At 38.0% G+C, this 20288-nt stretch overlaps 1 protein-coding gene and 1 long non-coding RNA gene across 4 annotated transcripts; one reads left to right on the top strand and one right to left on the bottom strand.

The window, feature by feature from the left end:
* Positions 1 to 2179: 2179 nt before the first annotated feature.
* CUNH2orf50 (chromosome unknown C2orf50 homolog) lies at positions 2180 to 11655 on the bottom strand. 3 transcript variants are annotated; one of them, XM_039331913.1, is made up of 4 exons: positions 11521 to 11655; positions 6354 to 6512; positions 4940 to 4979; positions 2180 to 2907 (listed from the first exon to the last, which is right to left on the bottom strand). In XM_039331913.1, exons 1-4 carry the CDS (start codon positions 11580 to 11582, stop codon positions 2716 to 2718), a joined length of 453 nt encoding a protein of 150 aa, XP_039187847.1. In that variant the 5' UTR covers positions 11583 to 11655; the 3' UTR covers positions 2180 to 2715. The 3 variants fall into 3 exon arrangements, with proteins under 3 accessions (XP_039187847.1, XP_039187846.1, XP_039187848.1); XM_039331912.1 differs by lacking the exon at positions 11521 to 11655 and having other exon boundaries at positions 6354 to 6656; XM_039331914.1 differs by lacking the exons at positions 2180 to 2907; positions 11521 to 11655 and adding an exon at positions 2914 to 3247 and having other exon boundaries at positions 6354 to 6656.
* On the top strand, positions 7180 to 9602 carry LOC120302893. The gene is made up of 3 exons (XR_005555261.1): positions 7180 to 7197; positions 7420 to 7518; positions 8448 to 9602. It is a non-coding gene; the product is annotated as an uncharacterized LOC120302893 (long non-coding RNA).
* Positions 11656 to 20288: the final 8633 nt, after the last annotated feature.

Below are 20288 nucleotides of genomic sequence, written 5' to 3'. Positions count from 1 at the left end.
ATCGAGCATGCCCAGAAATCGCCTGTCATCCGGTGTCTTGCAGTAAAAGTTTTCGGATGGCTTCTTTGGTAAACAGTAGGTGGATGTTGTGTCTGCTGCTTAAGCCGATTGGTTTATATTCCTTTTCCTGCCCCCCCCCCAGGTCACAGGACAAAACATAACTAATGACAAAATTAAAGAATGAGAAATTGGCCATTTGGAATATATGCATTGTACCCCATGCTGGTCAAAAAGAGGTTTGTTGCCCAAGAGCTATTGCAGTAGAAAGTTTCCATAGCAACATCTGTAGTAAAGAAGATAAGGATAATAATAATGTTACAGCTAGACAACATGGGTAAAAACAATTGGTAAAAAAAGATGCTACCAAAGTCCTGGTTTTCTATACTCTTACATTAATCCAGGTTTTATAAGCTCAAGACTATAACTTTAGTCCAGAGCATTTCAACTGAGTAAACTATATGCTTTTCCAGATTGCCAAGCAAACAAATGAATTGCCCTATATGTAAATACTCATTCTGGTTAGATAGGCAATACAAAGCCAGATACATTTCTGATCTTGATTGGCATGTATGAACTAAAAAGAAGAAGAAACCAGACTAGAAGGCCAAGTCAGTAAGCACAAGAGAATTTTATTTCAAGCCAATTGCCAAGTTTTCTAATAAATACAATTGTTCTTTGTTGCAGGAAACCATTGAAAGTTTAATATATTTGGGGAAAGATTGGCTTACTTTAAAGTAAATTTCTGAATTATTCTGAAAGCTACATTGATCCTTGATGACAAACATTCAAAGGCATTTAATGAAGCTGGTTATGGGGTTTTATTTTTTATTTATTCCAATGGTTCTGCATCTATATAGAAGTGTACAGCATAAGACTGCTCAACTCACACAAATATGACCCTGGGAAGTGTATATAATATAAAACAACAAAAAATCAAATATAATTAAACTGCAACAATAATGGACATCTAGAGAATCACATTTGCTTCTAACATCCTAGCCCTAACAACTAAAAGAAGAATTCATTTTTAGTGCTTTTCAAAAAGCACTCAAGGACATGACCAGCCCATATATTGCGGGAAGATCATTCCAGAAGTCAGGTGCTGCAACAGCTAAGGCAGTGGTTCTCAACGTTTGTGTGATGGCGACCCCCGTCACACAAACGTTCTGCGCATGCGCGGCGCTGCCCCCATGCGTGGCGCGCATGCGCGGCGGCGCCCCCTGAGGGGAGAAAATGGCGGATCGCCTTCTTTGGCGACCCCTGAAAAATGGTCGATCGACCCCATAGATTGAGAACCGCTGAGCTAAGGCATGCCTTTTAGGTCCCCTCAGGTTGCATTGTTTCAAGGAAGGGACCTAAAGCGTATCTATCTTAATAGAGCATGGCAGGTAGAAATAATTGGAGAAAGGCAGTGTTGCAGATAATCCGGTCCTGAGCCATGTAAGCCTTTATAGATGATACTCAACATCCTGGAAGCCTCCTGGGAACAAGTGCAATTTATAAAATGGTGCTGTATAGTGTATTGAGGTATGCTCATCAATTCACACAGCATTGCATTCTAGACCAGTTGCAGCTCCTGAAGAATCTTCAAGAGCTGCTCCATATAAAATACGTTACAACAATCGAACCAGGGTCTGATTAAGGTATGAGTGATTGCAAGCAGGCCTGTCCAATCCAGGAACAGGTGCAATTGGCACAGCATTAAGCAGCCCAGGCAAAGAAGCTGCTCTGAACTAGGGTGGCTGGTATAGCTGTAGCAATTCTAACTGAATTCTAACATTCAGTTTCACAAGTAGGGTCTCACATCTGGCTATCTGCAAGGCAGTGCCTCTGACAATCTCCAGAGTGTCCTGGATGTCCAGTCCCTTCTCCTACCCTGCCCCTAACCCTTGGTTGTAGCTGGCACTACACACAAAACCCAAATAAGATAAGATTAAGATAAGATAACCTTTATTGTCATTTTTATACTGTGGGCACAATGGCACACATCAAAAATGAAATTTAGTTGCCTGCTCTCAAAGTGAAACACATACATGACACAAATCTAAGCATACTATGAACAACATATGTATAAACCCACATCTCTACATATACATAGCAAATAAATATTAAATATTGTCCATACTTATATACTGCTTCACAGTGGTTTACACCTTGTTTACAGCGGTTTACAGAATCAGCATGTTCTCCCCAACAATCTGGGTCCTTATTTTACTGACCTCAGAAGGATGGAAGGCTGAGTCAACCTTGAGATAGTCAGGATCAAACTCCTGGCATTGCGAATGCAAAATTAGCCTGCAAAACTACATTCTAAGCACTGTGCCACTATGGCACTTACATATATTTTGATGCCCCAGCTGAGTCTTGCAATGTATAACAGGCCAGCGCTCTCATCTGCAATGAAATTTCAGGCTTAATTTGGTGGAAGAAACACAGTTTTCCTACTAGTGAAAAAAGTAGAATGTGATGCAGCACCACTGTTTTCTAAATGTTGGAAATTGTAAAGACTGGTGTTTACATGTGACCGTTCTCAGGGATAATATTAGCAAACTTTGCTATCAACTTTAATTTGCTAAATATCATTGCTGACTAGTCTGCAGAAGAATTAAGTCTGGAAGGGTAGGTGCACAAAGTTTTTGACATTAATCCTATTTCAAAAAGTATAATCTTCAAAAAAGATAAGCACTTTTTTAACAGCAAGATTTCTATTTGATTCTAGGAAGGCTGGAGTTCTTGCTCAGTTTTTGTTTTTCTTCTTCCATAATTGAGGAAATAATCCATTTTTATCAGGGTTTTACCAAGATCAGTGTTCATTCTGCTCCCAATTACACGGTTGGTAGTATTGGGAATTTTGTCTGAAAATATTGGTATATATTCAGGGAGTTGGACAGATACTTTTTTCTTGCCCTAAAAAAATATAAATCAATTATTTATGTGAATAAAAGTTCAATAAGAAGTGCTTCTATTGCCATATTATGCATAATCAATTCCATTGGGAATTAGGAAAGATTTCAAGAATGAACACAATAACATTAGAAGTATTTTACTGGAGCAGACCAAAGCTCTGATAACTCCAGGATTTGGCTATCATAACAAAAACATACTGATAGTTCTGGCTTTCATGCATTAATTACAATCATTCTGAAAATTACCTTGTTTTAATGGCTTTTGTGTCAGTTTTATCTTGTATGAAAAATTCCGTGGCTGTAAGCAAACTGGTAATCCAGTTAATTAAAAAACTTAAACACTGCAATAAAAATAATACAATGAAGTACCTGCTTTTTAAGGGACTTTTAGCAATATCTTAAAACACAGTTCACTCAACTCTAATGCAATACTTTTTATTTAGTTGTCTGTATAGCATCAGAGTATTCAATTTTTCATAGTCTAAAATACTTTTGAAATATTATTAATGCATGGTTATTTATTATCTACTCCTGTCTTAAAGCAGAAGTCATTTGGTCAGAATCAGAATGACTGGCTGGGGCACATTGAATTCACTTCTTAGGCTGTGTAGATGCTAGTTTTTAGAGATGAGAGACAGGAAAAAGACAGAAACCCTGCCTCTCTTTAAGCCTTAACAATAGTGGGCAGCTTCCAGATCTTGTGACAATTTCAGAAATCAGAGGAAAGAAAAGGAAGCCTTGCTTTCTGGTCAGTACAGAAGTGGGAGTTTCCCTTGTCCTGTCCATGAATAGAAGCACAGATGATCTTTTAACCCAACAAAAAACCAAGTATGATATTGATCTGAGATTTAAAATATTCCTATAAAACTAGGCTTAATGTGTAGAAACCAAATAGGATGACAAGAAATCATTAGCAGTGACTAGAGGACATATTCTTGATTTCAAAGCTGAACCATTCTAACTTTGTAAAACTTTTAAGATTTTAAGAGCCTATCTCAGTGTAAATTTACTGTGCGATAAGAACATTCCAAAATACCTTCCAGTTATCACCAACATTCTGCTGAGATCATGCTGTTCTCTCCACCCCTACCAATTTCTTTCCAAGCTATAAATTGCCTGATTTTCTTTAGAAAAATGCTGTGTTTGCAGCATTGTTCAAATGTCAGGAACGTTATTGTAATACTTTTTTTTTTCTCTCTCTCTATTTGAAGACAAAGTTAGTGATTTCATTTCCTCAGTCTCCAGGAAAATATTTTCCTTACCTTTCCAACTTTCTTCAGTTTTGCAAGTCCTCACGTTTTGTTTCCACTTTTCCTGATGGAGATATTAACTTGGGGGGGGGGGAGGGCTTTTTGCTCCCATCTCCTGAGGTAATACATTATCTTGTTTTTTCCTATTCAGGAAAGAACAAGGGTTTTCCACTCTGTATTTTTTCTAATCCCAGAGGTGGTGAAAAAAGTGAAGATGGGGACCACAGCCATGCAATCAAAGCCCATTAAAAAAGTAGGTCATGGCAACCTTAAAAAGGAGTGGAGCTCCATTGTCATGTTAATGGCTACCATCTTGGTATCTTTTTTAAAAAAAAATTCTCTGAGAATGCCCCTGCCCAAATCCTAGGCAGGCTTAAATGAAAAATGAGAAGGGGCTGCATAAGGACAATAAAGTCTATCATTGTTGAATTGGCATCCCTCATTTTTGCCTACCTTTAGAATAGCGTTTTGGGAGATTCTCTTAGCATCTTTCCCAATTCAAAAAAGGGCAAGAGAACCCTCCATATTTTGTGCTGAGCCTTCGCTGGATAAGAGCATAAGCTGTTTTTGTGAATCAAGCTATTGCAGCTTGTTCTCCATGTAAAAATAAGCCACTGTCTAACATGATATATGAGTGTAAAGCATCATCACTGTTCATCCTTGACCATTCTGAACTATGACTATGTTAATTCAGGATGAATATATTATATAAAAATATGGGAAAAAAATCTGTTTCAAACATGTCAGTATATTTTTAACATGCATGTTTGGATTTTAACTTACCTGGGGATCATAGTCCTTTAGGAAACTCCAGTTTTGATACCTTCAATGTAAAAGATAATATCTTTTATGATTTAATATGTGAGTATAATTGTACTAACTAGACAAATGAAAATTTAACTGATATCTGAAGGGCTAAAAGAAATGCAGTGTTAAAACTGATTCCAGTCCAGATAGATAGATAGATAGATAGATAGATAGATAGATAGATAGATAGATAGATAGATAGACAGACAGACAGACAGACAGACAGACAGGCAGGCAGGCAGATAACTAGACAGATAATCTTCAATTCTTAACTAGTGGGTGAGAGGTGAATCACTCATACTGTATTAGAGTTTATGTTGCTATTCATTTATTCTGGTAAATTTTAATCCTTATAACCATAACACCCACATTCAATGAATATATAAGTACATATGTATATTTATGTGTGTATATTTATGTGTGTATATTCTGGTGAACTTGCCATATATTTGTAATTACATAATTTTTTTGTCCTTTTTATGCTTTCATTTGATGTGGGTTTTCTTTTTGTTTTTTGCATGTGGTGAATTATTCATTTTTATTTTATATTTGTTTGAAAATGAATATAAATATGTATATATGCATGTATATGTGTGTGAGTGTACGTGCACAGATATCCAAGTGTATCTAGGCTGGAATAGTTCAATTTCCCCTGCTTTGTTTCTGTTCCAAAATGTCATCAACCAGTAGGAAATTATTGATAATCATAGTCCTCAAGATAGAATGGAGCTGGGGAGTTATGATCTAATTTTAAGTAGAGAGGATAAGATATAGATGCATTTACAGGTAGTCCTTGACATACAACCATTTGTTTAGTGACCTTCAAAGTTACAATGGCACTGAAAAAAATGGCATAACCGTTTTTTACATTTATAACCATTGCAACATCCCACAGTTACGTGATCAGAATTCGGGCCCTTAGCAAAAGGCATGTATTTATGACGGGATCATATGATCCCCAGCTGTAACCATCTCAGCTGGCTTCTGATAAGCAAAGTCAGTGGTGGAAGCCAGTTTAGCTTAATGACTGCATGATTCACTTAACAACTGTAGAGATTCACTTAACAACTCAGGTGAAAAGGTCATAGAATGGGAAATAACTCACTTAAAAACTGCCTTGCTTAGCGATGGAAATTTTGGGCTCAATTGTGGTTGTAAGTCAAGGAGTACCTGTATAACTACTGCCTTTTTTTCGCCCCCCCCCTTATTTTCTATCTCTTCTCTTTCTTTCTTCTCTTTTACTTTTTTTAACTTTTCTTCTAAGATTATATTGCTTTTATTCTATAAAAATCGCAGGCAAGTCTCGCATTGCATAGGTCAGTCCAAGCATAATCAAACACGAACAGTCACATCAAAGCTTTTAAGAGAGAGACACTACCAAGTTACTCACCAATATTTGGTGGCCTTCCTTTCAGCCTCCACAACCTCTCTCCAGATCTTGTCTTGTTGGACCTGGTCCCTCTTGAGAGCTTCTTGTTCTTCTCCATGGAGTTTACTTGAGGCCTTCACCAGATTCTGGGAGATAACAATTGGGCTTCTTCCAGACCTGCTGCTCAATGAAAGTGAAGAATATGAAGCTAAATCTCCAGCAGAGCTGGTTGCCGGCAACGGAGTCCCTGCTGATGTGGTGCTTCTGAGTCCGTTTATTTCGCTTCCCATCGTATAAATTAAGTTTATACTACTTAAAATTGGATCAACCCAGAAAAAAAATGTGGGGAAGTGTTAGCCAGAATGCAGTATGTTCACCAATTCAACAACTTCTTGCCCAATGTTTTGACATAAATGTTAAATAAGCAAGAGAAATGCATGATTAATTCCGAAGTTTCCTGAGCGGTTTCGGATCACACTTGTCAGAGGACGCAGCAATCTATTTTTGGACAGTGCACATTGCACAAGGACTTGAAACAAGTTTCAATGTGTTAAAAAAAAGAAGACTCAGGTGCTGTGAAACAGTGACTGGCAATCTGTATATATGTATGTGTTCCGGAAATAAAAGTAGTATTTCTTTGTTGTTTCTAAGAGCCACACCGCATCATAAAGCTTTCTGAACACATAACAGACAATGCCAGGTAAAGGGATTTCACCCTTTACTAAAAGGATTTTTTTTAAAAAAAATTCTGAGCTTTCCTGCAGAGCTGAAACAAAAGACACAGGGAGCCTAGATTAGCCCTGTGTGTTTACTGTCTCCATTGGAGACCAGACTCCTTGCTATGAATATTCATCATGGACAGAAGGTGTGTATTCAATAAAGATAGCTGCTGGAGGGCTTGGCTAATTTTTTCAGTTGCTGCTAATCTTCTCCTAATTTCCTCCTCCTCCTCTTCCTCCTCCTCCTCCTGGACTTCAAGTTGCCAAGATTGGGAAACACTGTTTGAGTGCCGTGGTGGCCTAATGGTGAAGACTCCCACCTCCCTCTTGGGAGGTTGAGAGTTCAATCCTAGATGTTTCTTTCCTAGGGTACAAAGAGAAAATATGTGCTGCATGACGTCGGGAAGGACATCTGGCCAATAAACTCTAAGCTTCGTCTAGTCGTCCCAACTCTACCCTGAATTAAGGTATGTCAAACTATCGTGACTTTTTCCCCATTGCCGGCAATGAGGTGGGCGCGGTTTTGGCGTGGCGCATCTGGCCTGTGGGCCGGCAGTTTAACATGACTGAATTACAGGGACAAAAACAGAGTTTTTATTTTAATTTTCCCAAAACACACTGTCCAGTTGTTTTCTGGGAACCAATTTGGAGAAAGTGAGTGTCTGAAACATGGAGATTAGGATAGAAAAAAAGCAGCTGCATTTGCCAGAGCATATCCTCACCAAATCTTTCCCAACATGTTGATATTGAGAGACGGTTTCATGTAGACTTTGAAAATCATTTATGAAGGGAAAAATCATACGAGGGTCCCCAAAAGCCTCTTTTACAAAGACTCAGATAAACTTCCTTTTAATTGCACAGCCCAAACTGCGAGACAGATCTTGGCCAAAAGAGGGTGGTGTAGGACAAAGCAATCCATGCTAACCTCTGAATGAATTTCTCAGTGTCTTTTACAAAAGATCTCTATAATGCTAACTTTATAGTCATACCAGTGGTGGGATTCAAATATGGGAACAACCGATTCTCTGTGTGGATGCCGCTTCCGGAAGTCCATTCTGGGCCTGGCAACAAAAAATTAGCTACCAGTTCTGCCAAACTGGTGCGAACCACTGATTCATACCAAACATTTGCAGATTTATTTAATGCTATTTCACATTATGAGTCAATGATGGTCTTGAGTCTGGCCTGGAAGCTACAACTAAGTGCTGAATTATGTTGTTTATGCTACTCCTTGGGTGGGGGGGGGACAGCTAAAAAACGCCATATGTTATACTAGTGTTAACAGGTTTCTATTGGTTAGACTCTGCCAGATTAAAAGTGTTGACATAAGTAAAGCCCTAACTAATTCAGGATCAATATATGTGTTATAACATCTTGAATTATATCTCTTTCCTAGGCACTTTTACTTTTCAGAGGAGTTCCTGTTCTCCCATGCCATAGGCTGCCTCTTGGTAATGGCAAAGGGCAACTTTCTACATGAAGACACCTGGAATAGCCTTCCGGCAGGATAGTAAGCCCCATGCCCATGTTGGTGTGGTTTTATCAGTCTTGCGGGATAAAACAGATAGGAATCATCGCTAGATGAGCTAATTCTACATTATTGTAAATCTACACTGACAGAATCTTGCAAGTCTCAAAGTATAATTTCCCCCACCATCTCCTTTACCGTCTGAGAAGCTAGGCAAGGTCTCTTCTGATTTTCTTGCTCATCTCATTATGCAGTTGTGGGCTGTGCTGTAACTTATCTGATTGCTCCCTTAGCATTGTCTCCTCACCCAATCTCCCAAGGTCTTTCCCATATACCAGGGAGAGGCAACCTTGGCTCTTTTCTGACTCGTGGACTTCAACTCCCAGAATTCCTGAGCCAGCCATGCTGAGGGGAAAGGGAGAGGTTTCCAAGCTGAGCCATGCTGGCTCAGGAATTCTGGGAGCTGAAGTCCACGAGTCATAAAAGAGCCAAGGTTGCCTACCCCTGCCATATACCATTACAGAGTTGCAAGACTTTTGTAACACCACCATTCTATGCTGATTTTCTCCACTCTCACTCTTGTTTCTGAAAAGCTAACACTTAAAAAAGCATCATATACAACATAGCAATTGCAATAAAAACCACAATAGCAACATTTAAACGATGGTGCCAAGCTTTTCAAAAAGACATTATACAGCTCTACAGCAGAATTCACTCCAATACCAGAGGGAATAAATCAGTTTTCCAAATGTTCCAGAACATGGCTGACACTGTCTTTTAATACATTGTTTTTACCTGGTTTATTTTAAAAGGTTTTTAGAATTTGTAAATCGCTTTGGGATGCTCTGTAATTACAGGTAGTCCTCGGCTTACAACAGTTTGTTTAGTGAACGTTCAAAGTTAGAGCAGCACTGAAAAAGTGACTTAAGACTGTTTTTCAGAATACGACTGATCCCCACAGTTGCACGATCAAAATTCAGATGCTTGGCAACTGACTCATTTTTATGATGGTTTCAGTGTCTAGGGGTCATGTGATCCCTTTTTATAACCTGACAGGCAAAGTCAATAGGGGAGCCAGATTCACTTAACAACCATGTTACTAACTTATCAATTGCAATGATTCACTCAACAGTTGTGGCAAGGAAAGTCATAAAATGGGGCAAAACTCATTTAATAAATGTCTCACTTAACAGACATTTTGGGCTCAGTTGTGGTCATAAGTCGAGGACTACCTGTATCAATGTTATTAAAGAACTGATAAATAAATAAATGTCAAAATTTATTACTTCAATGTTTTATTTAATGCTACTTTACTAAATAAAAATTTCGATTGTCTTCTATATTGTTTTATCTATTATATCTACAGATAGTCCTCAACTTACAATAGTTCGTTTAGTGACAGTTCAAAGTTACAATGTCACTGAAAAATGTGACTTATGACCGGTTTTCCATTACAGCTTCCCTGTGGTTATGTGATCCAAATTCAGATGCTTGGCAACTGACTCATATTTATGACAGCTGCAGTGTCTTGAGATCATGTGATCAACAAGCAACATCAGCGGGGAGGCCAGATTCACTTAACAACCGTGTTACTAATTTAACAAGTGCAGTGATTCACCTGACAGCTGTGGCAAAAAAGGGTGTAAAATGGGGCAAAAAAATCACTTAACAAATGTCTCCCTTAGCAACAGAATTTTTGGGTTCAATTGTGGTCGTAAGTTGAGGGGTACCTGTATTTATCTGTCAGCTTTAAGAATGATCCAGTTATATCCCTTCCAAATAATCCCAAATTGAAATAAAGTTACTTCTATAGCAAAGCTGTTACAGTAACTCTCTCCAACAGAGAAAGACTACAATTGTCATCAGCCAGTTTGGTATAATGGTTAAGGCACTAGGCTGGGAAAGCTAGAGGTTATGAGTTCAAGTCCCACCCTAGCCATAAAACCCAGTTGGGTGACTTTGGGCTAGTTACTGTCTCTCAGCTGAAAAGGAGAAAGAAAGTGTGTGTTTACCATTTTTGAGTTATTTGTAAAAACAATAAAGGTGGGAAATAAATAAATAAACAAACAAATATCCAACCATTATAGATTTAGCTACGATGTCAAGTGTGAGTGGGCCTTATATATCTAACAGGCACTAGTTTGTGGAATGCCTAAATTACAATGCAGAACACATTTTAAAAGAGCTTGAATTCAACATTATATTGTCTTGTAAATATACTGCCTTAAAGTATGCACATGGGCTCAAATCCTTCATGGAAATATGTGGTTTTTGTGAAGCTTCATAGGAGTGGGATCCTGTTTCTGATATTTCATGGGCATGTATTATCTTCCTATTTTTCTTGCAGGTAATTGTCTTTCATAATGTCCATCTCATAAGAGTCTTGGTGTGCTCAACTACACTATGACACTGAGCTATTGAGTCAGAGAATCTCCATATCCTGCCCAGTGAATTTCTAAGGATAGCTGAAGCAGGGACTATAAAATATACTATAAATTCCATTTCTAAAGTTCAGAGTTATTTGAACAACCATGTATTTAAGAATCCTTTTAGATTGCCTTTCAGAATACAAGCCCAAATAAAGCTACGCAATAATTAGATTCAAACTGATCAGAGATAATAAACCAAGCATGTTATATAAAGATACTAAAAATAAAAAAAAACCCAGCAGCTATTATAGCACCACAAAAATATGACAAATTCATTTTTAGGACTTTCCTACTGGCCTGCAATGTTCTTTTTGTGTTTATTTTTGACAGCTTTTCTACTGGAAGCATCAAGTTGTGTTGCACATCTGAGATTACACAGTCTGACAAATTCTAGGCTTCAAGATGTAAGTCAAGTACATCTGAAAAAAATTAAATACATCTCAAGAGGTTTATAACTCTGCCTTACATCCTGTGAGAACATCCTGTAGGGAGGTCGTTTTGAGCAAAATTCTATCAATAGTCTCATCGCCCATAGTCACTAACAATGTATGGAAGCCAATTGTGGAACATACCTCCTTGAGTGAATTTGAGGATCCAAATCCTTTGCCTTGGAAAAAGGACTTGGAAAAGCCATATTGAGGAAAAGTTACTTTGCTCCAAGGAGTCAGAGAAACAGTGTGTTTCCCCAGACACACTATTTGCCAAGAATATCAATTGCTGGTTGGCAGAAGGGTATGCCATGGTAACCTCAGCTTCTGTTTACAGTTCAAATACATCCCCATTGGTTGACGGATCAATGGGAACCTTTCAGGAAGTCTTCTAATTACTTCACATGCAAATCCCTTGAGATGGGGACAATGCAATATTTCTTAATAAGCCACTTCTATTGTCACACAACAAACAAAAAACATTGCAATCAGCAGGCACTACAACGTTCATTAGTACATGACAGTTATTTATTTTTTTTCCCTACGTGAAGGAAAGGGCTGCTTTATATTAACCAGTGGAACAACCTGCCTCCAGAAGTTGTGAATGCTCCAACACTGGAAGTTTTTAAGAAGAGACTGGACAGCCATTTGTCTGAAATGGTCTAGGGTTTCCTGCCTGAGTAGGGGGTTGGACTAGATGACCTCCAAGGTCCCTTCCAACATTATTATTATTATTATTATTATTATTATTATTAATTAATTAATTAATTAATTAAAATTGGGGGAAGGATTCTCAAAGGGAGATTAGGGTTCTCACACCCATGCCTTAAGACTAATCTCATTCCCTATATCGGGGCTATCTTGGGGAAGGATGAGAGGGGAGCTGAGCTTTCCACACAATCAGAGCTCTTTGGTGACAGCAAACTTAACTAGGAAAGCAAGAACTCAATATTTATTTATTTATTACCCCAAGAGAAACTAAGAGCAAAGGGCCCTCACCCTGGTCTATGGCATTCAGTTATTTCCTTTTTGTTTCTAAAAAATGGGATTACTCAAAATAGTATCGTTCCACTGAGATTTCAACAATGAATGTTGCTTTCATTTTCTGGAATGTATTTACACATTTATGCAATTGCTATAGCCACCACCCCAGTCAATGACTCTGGACGGCTTATAATTCAAAACTATTTTCAAAACTACAATTCAACACTGTGAAATCTCTTTTCACTATATTGTTAATATGCTCCCATATTTTATGTAAATGATAAAATACATAAGCGTTTTAATTTTTACTGTTGTAGGTCACCTTGAAGGCATTCTAAAAATACATACAAATAACTGCTTTTGTCTGAATTGGGAGTCTGATGTTTTGTTTTTGAGTCTGTCTTCTACAGGCTTTTATCAGTCTTATAATATTACAAGAATAAAGTGAAGATTAATCTTTATATTCAAGGAAGACAGAAAAAAAATGAACTGATGGAGAGAATGTATCCTTTCCTTTCCTCTCCTGTACTTTGCTTGTTTATTTTCCAGGCTTTTCCAAATAGGCAGATGATTAAGTAAAGATGCAAAAAAAGAAGCTCTCTCTCTCTATATATGACGACAGTGAAGATTCCTTTATGGAATTAGATGTAAAAGTCATATGTTTTAAAAAAATTAAGATATGGCAAAAATTGTTTGTATGGTGAAGCACAATAAAATTAGTTATTGATATATGCTTGGAGAAAGCATCTCGGCAGAGTTTATCAGCCTTTAGACAATAATACTTGTTTAGAGAACTTGGTGCTCTCTCAGCTTGATTATTTGCACATGTTTCATTAGACAACTGATGATGTTACCTAGTTTGGGCAATGAAATATCTGCAAGCAAATAACCAAGCACAGAGAGCACCAAGTTCTCCACAATTCAGCCTGTTGGAAGAATGTTATCCTTGTGATCTCTCCCTGATTCCTCCTCAGATGTCAGCTCAGGGGAGGTTGAGTCCATTCCTGGCACATCAGGAACTGGTGGAGGAGGCTTCATCTGGGGAAAGTTTGCAGTGGCAGACGGCCAGCGAAGAGGAGGAGGAACTGCCTCCTGCACCTGATCCGAGAACATGAAGGGCAGAGAAAAGGCAGGAGCAGCGGAGGCCAGCCAGACTACTTAAGAGGAGAAAACCCTGCCGGCACTGGAAATTTGGCTATTTATCACAGCAGACAGATGGAGGCGTTGCTGGGAACAATGTGTTGGTTTTCTAGTTGTTTGATTGTCGTGACTCCTGCTTCACTCTGGATGGATATCGTGTTTGGAACTGTACCTTGACGACTCTGAACTTTTCTTGTTATTTGAGCTCTCTTGTGTGTGGATTTAAGTTTTGCCTGATGGACTTATTTTATTTGAGCAATTTACAATTGCTTTGTGGACTAGTAAGCCATTGTTCTGTGGACTAATCTTGGCCTGCTCCTGACTGGACTTAATTGGGACAGTTCTGAGTTTTTGATGAAGGGAATTGTTGGGGAACATTAATAAACTCACTAAACCACAGTTACATGCATGTGTCAGTGAGTCGGGCAGCTCAATCCTACACTGAAAGAAATGAAATACTGTATCACAAAGGGAGACATTCAGGAATAACATCTAGGACAGGTAACAAAAGTAACAGCCAAAAGAAGAACAGCCTCGGGATTCTTCAGCACTTTCATTCTATAATTATCCCTGAGAAGGACTTTAGGAACTGGAGCTGAGTCCATGCTAAGTAATCCATACTTCCCAAATGTCAAATGATTTCAGTGTAAGTAAAATTATGGAATTTCTCCCCGCCTGATTTTGAAATTGCTGAAATAATAACAAAATTCAAAGCCAAGAGCATTCTTTTTCTGTCTTTTGATAACTTAAAAGCCATTGTGTCAAGATCTTCACTGAGCCATTTGCTGCTCTGTACTACCTGCAGAGATTTGACATCAATTGTAGCAGCTGGATAAGGATGATTAGAGTTGCAAAACAGACATTGTGAGAGCACATGATGGAAAGAAAGGCTGATCTTTATAATATAATGATATAGTATAGAGTACATTTCTACTCCTCTAGATAAAAGATTAAGGTGAAGAATCATTGCACTGATAACAGAGTAAAATATTGTCAAGGCCATAGTAGATGTTATTTACTATGATAGCTGGATCATCAGAAAGACTGAATGAAGAAAAATTCAATGCTCCAATCATAACATAAGAGCCTTCACTGGACCTCCTAATAATAAAGCTAAAACTTAAATGTTTGGGACAAAGTCAAAGGGGAAAATCTTGATGCTTACAAAAAGTTTCCCTAGCTACACAAGAGTCACTATAGACCTCCTAAGAAGATTGAACTCCATGTGCAGTCTCCCTAATAATTCCATTGTATTCAATGTGAATATTGAGACACTATACAGAGAAACCAACAAGAATATGATGGCTGATCCCTATAGAGCACACCTTGGACTAAACTGTGTGACTCTGTGCTCACTCAGAACTATTTCATTTTTGGCAATGACAAATGCCTACAAATCACTAGTATACCTGTGGATACATCATGCTTCCACAATTTGTCAACATCTTTAGGTTGACATATTGAACAAGTCTACTATCTTGATATCATGGTAAAACTACACAATGGAGACCTACACATCACTTTTTACAGTGTTGAGGGAAAAGTCTTCATCATGGTTCAGTCCAAGCCAGGAATAAACAACATGGTGACTGCTTTAGGTAGAAGGTTGCAGTTTATTGAAGAGGAGAGCCAGACAGGAAGATGGCTCTGGAAGAAAAGAGTGAGCACATGTAGGGAGTTTTTTTATACCCTCTGGGGCTCTTGAGGTTGTTTCCTGTTCCTGTTTGAGGCTTTGTATTTCCTGTGTCATGTATTTTGACCTTTGTCCCTTTGGCATCTGTGGGTTAATCCTATTATGTCCTGTCTTAGAGTTTGGGTGGGGTATATAGATTTTAGGTGTCTTTGTCTTCTTAATCTTCTAGCTGGGAGCCTCCAACCTTCCTGAATGATTTACATCTGCATTTCTACAGAGCTGGTTTCTGCTTGGGGGAGGGAGACTTGGGGCTATTAAGAAAAACTGGGCATGCTTTTCTTCCGCTTTAAGATCCTTTGCTGAAATATATTTTTCTGCCCTTTTAATATTTCCTTCTCTGGGGGGCTGACTTCCCACAACAGGTAACCTACCAATTGCCATGCATCCTTATATGTTTCCAGATTCTACATAGGATCGATGGGACAAACTTTGCACAAAGAATGAATGTATACAAATTTGACACCAGGGCTCAAAACAAGGACAAAGTTATATCAGAGCATTTCAGCTTCCCAGAACACCCCAGTGAAGATCTCAAAGTGACCATTTTGAAAAAATGAGACTTTAACAGCATGATTAAATGAGAGACGGCTGAACTTGTGTTCATCAAAATGTTTCAGACTATCTCAGTATGTCTCAACAAACAATGAGATTTTAATACATTACAGTTGTTAATCGAATCTGTCTGCCTCACATATAACCTGCAGCTCATGAAAGTTAGGCCTTTTAATAACATTTGCTAGTTGGAAAAGCTGCTACAAGACTTCTGATTTTTGGCATACATAAAACAACTGCTTTGTGATACAAACCTAGCGTTTACTAAAGCTAGAGCAAATTAAAATACAATGAATGCCTTTCTTACAGGAACATTTTTGTCTCTAATAAGAATTCCAATAACCAAAAATGATTTGAACAGGAAGTACTTCTTTAAGGAGAAATAAATCTTACTGTGCTGTACCAGGAATGTATTTTGTATCTGACAAACTAAATGTATGTCCTTATTTAAAGAGTAACTGTATTGTGAATTACAATTCATAACTACTGCAATTCATATTTTTTTTTACAAATATAGCTGGTTTCAGAGTAAAAGATTTCAATCCATAATAGATGTACTGATGAATTAGATGCCCATTTAACTTAAACCAGGATGGAGAATTTATTCTTCTTGTTCATTTGATAACCAGTGACAATGTTGTGATGGTGACTGATTTCCTGGTATTTTGTATCATTGTTTATTGTACAGTAAATAAAGTAAAGCATGCATACTGCTGCAAAAGCAAAACACACACATGTATTTGTGCAAACAAAATCCAGAAAAAGGAAGCATCCAAACATCTTAATTATACATTCTGGACCTTTCCCAAACAAGATAAACCAATCAGGCAAACTTAAATCCATGATACAAGAGGGTTCACAAGGCAAGAAAAGTCTAGAATTCACAAGGCATGATCCAAGTTAAGACAGAGTGTCAATCTAAAGCAAGGCAGGAATCACAAGGATCAGGAAATACACAGCTAGGAAATAAACATGTTGTTCCCAGCATCACCTCCATCTGTCTGTTGTGCTAAATAGCCAGCTTCTGGTGCAGCCCATCAATAAGAATGAGGCTGCCTCCTCATGAGTAATCAGGCTGACCTTCACCACTCCTGCCTTTTCTCTGCCCTACATGTTCTTGGATCAGGTGCAGATGGCAGTTCCTTCTCCTTGTCACTGACTGGCTGCAGCTACATGCTTTCCCCACCTGAAGCCTCAGGGTTGCCCTGCTGCAGTTGTGCTTCAACCAACTCCCTCTCAGATGGCTGCTGGAGCCTTTGACCAACTCAGTGGCTGGTTCATCCTCCTCTGAGCTGACATCTGGAGAGGTATCTGGGGATGCATCCGGGGGAGTCATCTCAAGGATGAGGAAAGGCAAGAGTCTTGCAATCCAGAGCCTTAACACAACAGTGATTGGTTATTACTGGTGTGACACGCAAAAGAACATTCCACAAGTCAGTCCAAAAATCCAACCAGCAGAAATCCTAGTCAAGATTCTAGACAGCAAAAACTAGAAAGTGACAATCAGGATATCTTCTGATACAATGTAAAGTGGTGACACTGGTGAGTTTAGATTAACTTATAACCAGATGATTATAGATAAGCAAGACTAATTTTGGTTCAGATCTTATACAAAAGCTTGGCTGCTCTGTTGCAGAACCCTCAATGAGATTGCCTAGTTCATCTTCTTCTCTGAAGGAGTCAGATGGGGTTACAATATGGATATAAATGGTTAATATGCCAGAAGATGAGGGAATCTTAGATTGATATTTCCACTATGCCACAAAGCTTGCTAACTAATGTTACAACAGTGACAGTGGTAATGTTCACCTGATTTTTCTGTGCCATGGATTGTTGAATCATGGATTGTGAATAAACAAAAGTTGACTATTTCATACATTACAATAAGCCTGTAATTATGGTTTATAACTAATGTTTGGCTTTATAGATATAATAAGCCACATACTCTCCTTATCATTCATTATACTGATGCATAGCCAAACTATCAGAACAAAAGCATAGGTATCTGAAACAAGCCATGATATCAGAATGACGGGCCATTGTGATATCATCAGGCAATTATCACAATTATGTGATTTGTGTCAATCATGTTGTGACAACTGACACAAGTCTGTAAGTTGCACTGAGTGCAACTTATGCAACTTGTTCGCTATCAGGATCTATATGTTGTTATTCCCCCTTCCAGGGCTGCACAGGTTAAGACAATCAAATGGTGTGGAACACTTATGTATTCTGCGGCAAATTCTTGGAAGAAGAATAAAAGTTAAACCAATGGCCTATTTTATTCTCATAAAATCCTTGTGTGGAATATGAAGCTGAAAGAACGAGCAATCATTCACTAAACTGGTCAGGCCTGAGAGGGGATTTATTTGGCTGGAAATTAGATTGTTAAATGTTTTGTTAATTTTTATCCTGTGTTTTACCCTCCTGGAAAGCACTTTGAAAACATTTATAAACAGTTAAAAGATTTAAATTAAGTACCATATTATAGTGACTTACGAAATGGTCTTGCCATGTTACGCTTTTGATTCCTGAACTTGGGATTTCAATATTTCCTCTCTGGAAGCAGTGGATATTCATCACTTCAAAGCCTTTAGGCTCAGCATCAGATTTATTATCACTGTGTCTGGCTGGTTGGTGACTTTAGTACTTTTCAACCCAAGCTCTTGAAATCTTATCCTTTCTGCCTTCTTGAATTAAGACTGTGGAGTAAATGACATTTCTTAGCCCTGTCAACATTGGGCCAAAAGACAACTGATTATTGAGTTGGTCACCCAATTTGCTTTCAGCAGTTCAAATGTTTACAGAATGTCTCCTTTCACAGTCATTTTTTCTGTCAAAAAAGTGATGTGAGATTCCCAGCAAATGCTGATCAAGGAGATAATAAACCCAGGGAACTCACACCAATTAAAGATTCACTAGAATTGTTCTAGGCATGTTGGCTTGATTAAAATTAATGACCATACCTAGTTTAACAAATCATTTGGAATTTTAATTATTTATGTATATTGCACTACAAAAAGAAATGCTTGTATTCTATTAATTGCATTTCTGTTAGTGAATCAATTGTACATGGATTTCAGCTGCCTCTCCCAAAGAGGGTGATGGTGGTAAATCAGTTACTTTTGCTTTTCCAGCACTGCAATACAGTGAATATAATCATTGTGTTATGATTTATCGTAAGTAAGGATAAAGTTCTGTAGAATTAGTGCTTGGGCAAGAAGCTGGGCCAGGCAAATTTGCAAAGTTTAGGAACTAAGGATCTCATTTCATCAGTGTCTCATCTGCTCCTCACCATGAAAAAGCAGAACTAGAAGACAAAGAAGTTGCAAACAATTACAAGGGAGGTGTTACTTTTTAAGATGATCACATAATTGTGGATTGTTCTGCTATAGTGCATGATTCTTACTTAGGTAATTGTAAGTACATATGGCCTGATTTGAAAGTTTTTAGAAAAGAACAATTTCACCCATAAGACAAAGGGTCTGACAATTATGATTAGACTTCCCCTTTCATTCATTCATTCAGTGGTGTTGATCCAGAGTCGGCTTAATTAAATAAATAAAATCAGAAATTGGAGCAGGACTATCCAAAGTTTGTGTGTTGTCTACCTTCATTCTTAATTCAAACAGATAAAAAATTAAACTGTTTACAATTGTGTACAGTTCCATCCTGGGAAAGCTCCGTAGGCCTCTCTCCACAGACAATCCCAGTTTATTCTAAAACAATCCTGCAAAGTAGATTAAGATGAACCAAGGTGTCCTTGATCCTAGTCTTACACTTTAATTGTGATATCACGTGGGCCCTTTTCTCCTATTTATACCAAGAAATCTACTGTACAATCTGTGTCAATGGTCTGATTTCACAGAATAAAAGCTGAACAAGCTGTACAGTCCCATTCTACAAAGCAGTGTTTCTCAATCTTGGAAACTTTCAGAATTCTGACTCCTATCCTACTATGCTAGCTGAGGAATTCTGGGAGCTGAAGTCCAAACATTTGAAGTTGCCAGGGTTGAAAAACACTGCTGTAAAGGATATATGCCAATGGCTTGAGATGAGAAATTGTTTTGAAATGTGAAATTATTTTGAAAATGGCTAAGGAAAATGGTACCAAAGAGGAAAATACACACACACACGCACACACTAACCTGGCAGCAAGATATTTTTGTTCCTCTTTTCATTTCTCTTTTTGTGAGGAATGTATTTCACAGTTAACCTTCTATCAACAGGGCTTGAGGACATATGCAAATCACTGTGAACTGGACAGAGAAATTAAACGCCGTTATGTGCTTGGACTTCTTTAAGCTTAAAATTCGAATGTTAAGTGGGGGTGAGGTGGCAGGATATGATCAGAACAATATTAATAAGCTTTGAAACATGATGATGAAGTGATCTCTTTGACCAGCTATAATTATCATAACATAATTAACATTGTGCTAGCTGTTTCAAAGCAATCTAAGCAAGCTGGGAATGGGTTCATTCCAAAATTAGTCATACAAGATGATTGTAGGTGGTGAGTAATCTGAACTTGGTCTTCACCTGG

This window comes from Crotalus tigris, unplaced genomic scaffold, assembly GCF_016545835.1.
Source record: "Crotalus tigris isolate CLP2741 ecotype Arizona unplaced genomic scaffold, ASM1654583v1 scf7180000024439.5362192, whole genome shotgun sequence".
Taxonomy (NCBI): domain Eukaryota; kingdom Metazoa; phylum Chordata; class Lepidosauria; order Squamata; family Viperidae; genus Crotalus; species Crotalus tigris.
The sequence above is the reverse complement of the archived record's forward strand: the minus strand, read 5'-3'. Positions and strand labels throughout refer to the sequence as shown.

What these genes read in the sequence shown, in the direction of transcription:
- CUNH2orf50 (XM_039331912.1), bottom strand. Translation starts at nt 6,622, where the DNA reads ATGGGAAGCGAAATAAACGGACTCAGAAGCACCACATCAGCAGGGACT. An exon ending in AGGAAGGCCACCAAATATTG is followed by an intron (nt 4,980 to 6,353) that starts GTGAGTAACTTG and finishes TTTACATTGAAG; the next exon opens with GTATCAAAACTGGAGTTTCC. An exon ending in TAAAGGACTATGATCCCCAG is followed by an intron (nt 2,908 to 4,939) that starts GTAAGTTAAAAT and finishes ATATTTTTTTAG; the next exon opens with GGCAAGAAAAAAGTATCTGT.